Below are 6546 nucleotides of genomic sequence, written 5' to 3'. Positions count from 1 at the left end.
ATTTTTATGGTGTATCAAAGTAATGTTGTTATATTGACCTTGTATTTCATACTGTTATATATACTATACTCTCTTCGTCCAATAAAAATATCTGCATTTGAAATGATACGGGAATTAATGCACAATTGTTAAAGTAAGAGAGATGAAGAGCAGGGTGATTAAAGTAGTGTTAATGAATAGTGGAACATGCATTATATTAGTGTTTAATAAGTTGTAGGCTATAGTGGTATAAGTTATAAATAAATTGATGATATGCATAATGAGTTAGAGACAACTTTATATAAAAGGAAATGCTCATATTTTTATAGAATGGACAGAAATGAAAAATGCACAAATTTTTATGAGACAGAATGGAGTATTTGATATGGTATGACAATTAGCAAAACTCATTCTTTAAGTTCTTATACATTTATTATAATTTTCATTAAGTCGTCATACAATTTTTTCGTTTCAGTAAAAGTTCCTATATGTTTATTATAAATTTTAATACATCCACGTACAATTCCTTATGCTTTTACTATTATTTTTCATTATATCCTCTGTACAAATTTTTCACTTTAGTAAGTCTTTTTTTATTTTTATCTTAAATAATACTCCGTAGATTAGAATATGCTCAGAATGCGCTCGGAAATAACCGAGGACTAGCCATGCTCGATACAATCCATCTTTTTGTAGTAAGCTTCAATTATAAATGATAATTATGAATCAAACAAATGCCCGAACATTATACAATTGTACAAACTAATCAGACCACTTTTTAAATATTAAGTTTCACATGACTTCTTCGAAGCCACAACTCATACATAACCATGTAAAATGCATCATAATCAACCGGCAAACTATGCCACTGAAAATGATTCTGCACTCTCATCACATTCCTATGCAACTTCAAATATTCACCCGACCTAACCTTTTCTCTAAGAACCTCCTTCATGATCGGAATGTCCGAAACCAACAAAACAACCGAGAAACTCTCCCAATTCAATATGTCTGCATATGGAAGATCATATTGATCTGCTAAAATTACAGGAACACACCCATAATACAAAGCATCCCCTATTCGAGCTGTGTTCACTTCAAATCCATTAGCATGGATGCAGAACTTGCTCCTCAGGAGAGACTCCGAGTATGAAGTATTGAGGCGTTTCGGGTGCACTGAGATCTCTGAATCGTTCACCCACGTCTTCACCAGATACTCACGGACCCGCGAATTCATTGCCCCAGCATAGAATGCAAGATTATCTCTGAAGCCATCATAGATAACACATCATTGATAAGTGAAAATAGTGGTACTCATGGTTCAGGAAAGATGGTTCAAAAACATAATTTAATGACAAATTTGAGGTCATAAATTACCATCAACTCTTAAGCTTGTGTAACCTTTTGTTTCAAATTTATAACTCTCTATTTCCTACTCCCTCCATCCCAAGGAAGATGACCTCTTCCTTGGGTGGCATAGGTTTTTATGCAACTTCATTTTGTTTGTTACGTGGAGAAAGTAAAGTATTAGAGAGGGAATAAAATATAGATAAAGATGTTTTCATTTTTAGTAATGGATCATCTTGGTTGGGACAAACCAAAAAGGAAAGTAGGTCGTCTTCAATGGGACGGAGATAGTATAAAATTAGTCTATTTTTGCTATTTTCATCTATCTTATACTCCCGTCCCAAAAAAATAAAGACATTTGCAACGACACGGGAACTAATGCATAATTGGTAAAGTAAGAGAAATAGGGAGAAGGACAATTAAAATAGTGTTAGTGGATAGTAAGACCCATATTATTATTAGTATTTAATGATGGGTCATAGCAGTATAATTTGTAAATAAGTTGATGTATATAGGTAAAGAGTTCGGAAGAACTTTTCATAAATAGAAATGGAATAATTTTATAGGATGGATAAAAAAGGAAAGTATCTTTCATTTTTATGGTACGAAGAAATATATATTGTAACAGCCCGCCCTCCAAGGGTACAATAAATGCGGCGGCTGCTACCCAAACCGACTCTAAAGAAGCAAACATAGGCTAGGGTTTCATTAAAAGAGTGTTGGCCAAATTATTAAAGGAAACATCAGAGCATTTAAAACAACTACTTAACCTAGAAGTTTAAAAGAAGAAGGAAGGTATCATAAATAACGATCAAAATATCTTAAGAGTACGACATAATGTCCAAGACAAAATCACAAGAAAAGGGCTAAGGCCTCAAACCGAAGGTAAGGTGCAAATATCCCAAAAGAAATTCTAAGTGTAACAAGATTCAGCGAAAGGCGACCAAGAGAAAGAATAGCTATGTATGAAGACACAACTACACTTGAAGTTCAACATATCCATATTAATTAGTTATCATGCTCAACACCCGCCACCGCTCGTCATCGTTCAACCTGCACATTGGGAAAAACACATGCAGGGCTGAGTATTTTGAAATACTCAGTGAGCTCATTGCCAAAACATTTTATAAGTTATGCCACCCTTACCAAGTGAACTCGAGTTTTAAGCAGTTATAAGAGAAATATCACGAGTATCACGAAATATATTTTCATAGACTGGCCAGTCAAAATAAGTCCCCATTTTCCTCAACAAAATCAATAATCACAATCATTCCATGGTGCGACGAAAGTGTGGCCACACTTTACGCCCACGAGACCAGCCGACTAGCAAGGACGGCTCCCGATCCCATCGTGTACACAGCCTGGTAGGGCTTGCGGCCCATACTCAGACCCGAATTCGTATAAGCATATCCATAGCCCTAGCCCAATGGAGCGAACTCACAAACTGGGCATCAGGCGTACAATATCACAACAAAACAGACATAGGCATGGCATAACAGTTAAACCACCCTTATAACACCAAACAATATTTTGATAAAATAAAAGAGAGTTTTTAGAGTAAAGCCCACCTCGACTGCTTAGTTTTCAAGTAGTTTTGCTTTTCCGTTATCCGGCTTCGCAACCAAGGTTTCACCTTTTAAGCACATAGGCACATATCACAAATTAGGTTCAATATTACTCTTACTCATGCATGTCTCAATACTTTTTCCCTTTTCCTATCAATTCATCTTATTATTACTAATTAATCAAGATCATGTTTATCACACAAGAATATTCAGCCATCAAACACACACTACGCAGCACATCAACACACACCACACGACACACACACGCGCCACACACACACCCGTCACACACACACACCACACACACACATGAACATATTCCCACATTCCTTTTATCCCACTTTTACTCAACCAAGATGCATGAGGGTTCGAGAAGACCGATTAATCGGTTAGAAGAAGAAGAAGAAAAAGAAGAAGAAGAATAAGAAGAATAAGAAGAACTTATAAACAAAATACCTTTTTAGAGAAAAACGATCGGTAGAAACGAAGTAGAGACTTGGTTCTTCAAGATTCTTGGCGTTCAAACTCTAAATTCTTCTCAAAGGATGACAAAATATTGGTGTGTGGAAGAAGAAAATTTGAGAGAGTGAGGGTGGGGGTTTTCGAAAATTATGCGGGCTAGGGTTAGAGGTTTTGGTTCTTATTTATAGAGTCCAATGAGATCTTTAGAATATTTGGTAAGATTCCATTCTCCACAATTAAATAAATAAATATTGTGAAGTAGGGAAGAAGAATTAACAAAAATAGATCCTAGGGCAAATCTCCTAGTTTTCGAAAATTATGCTTCTAAGATGGCCAAGATTTTGTTTTGGTATATTTTACGGAGTAGAATAAAATATCACGGAGCAAAATAAAAATAAGAATTCTTTCTATTGGGGTTGAAATAGGCGTCCCCTATGCCTTTTTAAATAAGGCATGGAGTTTAAATATTGACTAAAATAAGATAAGGCAAGATCTCTTGAGGTATGGAAAGATTTGGTAGAATAATTAAATTCTAGGTATGGAAGGAAATCAAGTAAGGAATAAAATAAAATAAAATAAATTCCTCCTTCCCAAAGCTAGGTGATTTTCGAAAATCACCCTTATTTTATTAAGGCTCGATTTTTTCCATTAAGAAATAGGGAAATAATTGGGTCTTGGATTTAATTTGGATAAATATCCCAAGAATTAAATTAAATCCGGAAAAAAAAAATAGAATTCCCTCTCCAAAAGTCCAAGGGTTCGATATTCTCAACAATTAGGTGGCTAGTATTTATGGAAATTTTCTCTAATATTCTCACTCACCCTTAGACAAATAATTCACCACATAATCTCATAATTCAATAAATCACATGCCACATCACATAGTCAACGAATTTGACTTTTCAAACTTCCCGGTCAAAGAAACTCATGCAATAAATTCACTCATCAAAATAATTCATAACTTCTACGTCATCGATAATTAATTCTATGGCTCTAAGATTAGGGTTCAAAAATTCGGGATGTTACATATATAGTCCACATCCATTCATTAAAATTTTCCGTAACTCAATATCTCTTTATAAAATTTTCCGTAACTCAATATCTCTTTACTTTATATAGTCCACATCCATTCATTAAAATTTTCCGTAACTCAATATCTCTTTACTTCATTTGATTTACAAGTTGTACTCTAGTATCCACTTACTAAACGCAACTATATATAATATATGTATAGGCTCTCCTTTTATTAACACTAAGTTCAACTACACTTGTTCTTATTTTTTTACTTTATCAATTGCTTATTAAAACCAGATCTCCATATTTATAGGACAAAGAAAGAGAAAACAAAAAGGGTTTAGGAAAGATGTAAATCAAAAACTTTATCTATGGTAGAGAAGATGTAAAAAATGAAAATATATGCATTGGATAGCAATTACACCTGTTAGATGGTGGGTGGATTGGTGGACGATATCTTCTGGGCCATATCTGCGGTATAGAAGCGTCTTTATGGGAGACGTAGCCGCGCAAAAAGTAGCTAGAGGAGCATACCACTTGAATCGCGTTGAGTTTAACTTGGAGCGTCTTGTCCATGGCGTTTCGCCCCACGGAATGGCAGGCGACGTAGAAATGATCTGCGCCGCCTGTCCGGTTCCAGAAGGGGTAGCTTCGACTAATGTCTTGAACGTAGTTCTTGACATAAGATTGAATCCCTCCAATGCCTACTCTCTCATCTTGTCTGAGGCTCGCGATAGAGAAAGGGAGGTAGAAGAGGTGCACTTCGGAAGGATCGTTTGTGAGGAAATGGCTTTTGAAGAGGGCTTTCTTGAAGTAGCCCTCGCTTGCGTAGTTCCCCTCTGGCTCAGAATCCGTCGGCTGTAGCACGTTTGCGAATGGGTCATTTTTGTTGTGTGGGTACATGTATATTTTCATGCTCTTGTTCATCTCTGCGTAGTCTTCCATGAATAGACTTCTCTGGTGGAATGTATAGTCATCTTGCATATATATACCATAGAAATATTGGAAAACGATCAAGATTCAACCTTGGACGATCATACTAAATGACAGTGCATGTTAATTACTCCTTCCGTCCTACTTAAAATGTCCACATTTTTTAGTGGCATGGGATTTTTAATGATGAGAGGGAGGAGGGAGAGAGGGACTTAATTCCAAATGCAGAAAGTGAACATTGAATTAAACTAAAAAGGAAAGGTGAACATCTTGAGTGGGACGGATGGAGAGAGTGTTATTTAGTTAACTTAACTTTGAATAAACTAAAGTCAGCTACGTACATACATATTGTAAGCAGTTACTACTATAAATTAAGGTAAAAAAAGTATTTAATTACTTCATATGTCTACCATTTAAAAAGTCATTGTGTCATTTTTTATTGTCAACGATTTATGAAACCATTTACTTTATTATACTTTTAGTATGCGGACCTCATATTCAACTAACTCTTTATGCTCACAATTCATTATAAAACTAATAGCATTAAAAATGAGTCCCACATTCTTTTCACTTTCTCTCTTTGCTTTTCTTCACAAAGTCAAATAATTTCTTCAAACTCATGCCTAGTGAAAATAAGTTATTTAAATAGTGGACGGAGGGAGTATTTCTTACCATCACGACCTCTTTTCATCGGCAATGGCAATTCATGATTGTTGTCGTCTCCATCCTTGTCCACCCGCGGATTGAATGATTCTCGAGAGATGAAAGGGTTGTTGTGCATAACGTGCGACCACGGTTGTTGAAGTGGTAGATTAGCTTTAGGAGGGTGAATGCTATGTTTTGTGCTAGAAAATGAATATAAAAAGAAAAATAACGAGCTGATTATGAGCAGGATGAATAGGCCTTGGACGGAATCTTTCTGCACGGCGCGGAACTGCGGCAACGGCGGACTCGGGAAGCTAGCGGCGGATGCCGCCATGCCCTACTCTAGACTCTAGAGAGAGTTTTGATAAGTAATTTTGAGAAGATAAAAGAGAAGAGTAGTATGGAATATCAACGCAGGTTTTGTGATACAAGTAGAATGCAAATTGCCTGCTTTATAATCGAATAATGAACTACTTACTTTTATTTTGAAGTAAGATACTGATATTATAAATGTTTATAATGCGGATTAATAAATTAAGTTTTTCCATAGACTCAATTAAAGATTCAAGAACCATGAGGAATAATATAAGATTATTCTACT

At 35.6% G+C, this 6546-nt stretch overlaps 1 protein-coding gene across 1 annotated transcript; it reads right to left on the bottom strand.

The window, feature by feature from the left end:
* Positions 1-757: 757 nt before the first annotated feature.
* LOC125206184 (putative glycosyltransferase At5g03795) lies at positions 758-6328 on the bottom strand. Its single transcript, XM_048105472.1, has 3 exons — positions 5973-6328; positions 4792-5344; positions 758-1244 (listed from the first exon to the last, which is right to left on the bottom strand). Exons 1-3 carry the CDS (start codon positions 6277-6279, stop codon positions 758-760), a joined length of 1347 nt encoding a protein of 448 aa, XP_047961429.1. The 5' UTR covers positions 6280-6328.
* Between the last annotated feature and the right edge of the window lie 218 nt (positions 6329-6546).

The sequence above is a fragment of the Salvia hispanica genome, chromosome 6 (assembly GCF_029641045.1).
Source record: "Salvia hispanica isolate PSC_SH4W2 chromosome 6, Shi_PSC_v1, whole genome shotgun sequence".
NCBI classification, from domain to species: domain Eukaryota; kingdom Viridiplantae; phylum Streptophyta; class Magnoliopsida; order Lamiales; family Lamiaceae; genus Salvia; species Salvia hispanica.
The sequence above is the reverse complement of the archived record's forward strand: the minus strand, read 5'-3'. Positions and strand labels throughout refer to the sequence as shown.

Excerpts from the sequence above, each read along its gene's own strand:
- LOC125206184 (XM_048105472.1), bottom strand. The coding sequence starts at position 6,279 with ATGGCGGCATCCGCCGCTAGCTTCCCGAGTCCGCCGTTGCCGCAGTTC. Across the intron at positions 5,345-5,972 it reads GATGAAAAGAGGTCGTGATG|ATGACTATACATTCCACCAG; the intron begins GTAAGAAATACT and ends TATATATGCAAG. Across the intron at positions 1,245-4,791 it reads ATCCACCCACCATCTAACAG|AGATAATCTTGCATTCTATG; the intron begins GTGTAATTGCTA and ends TGATGGCTTCAG.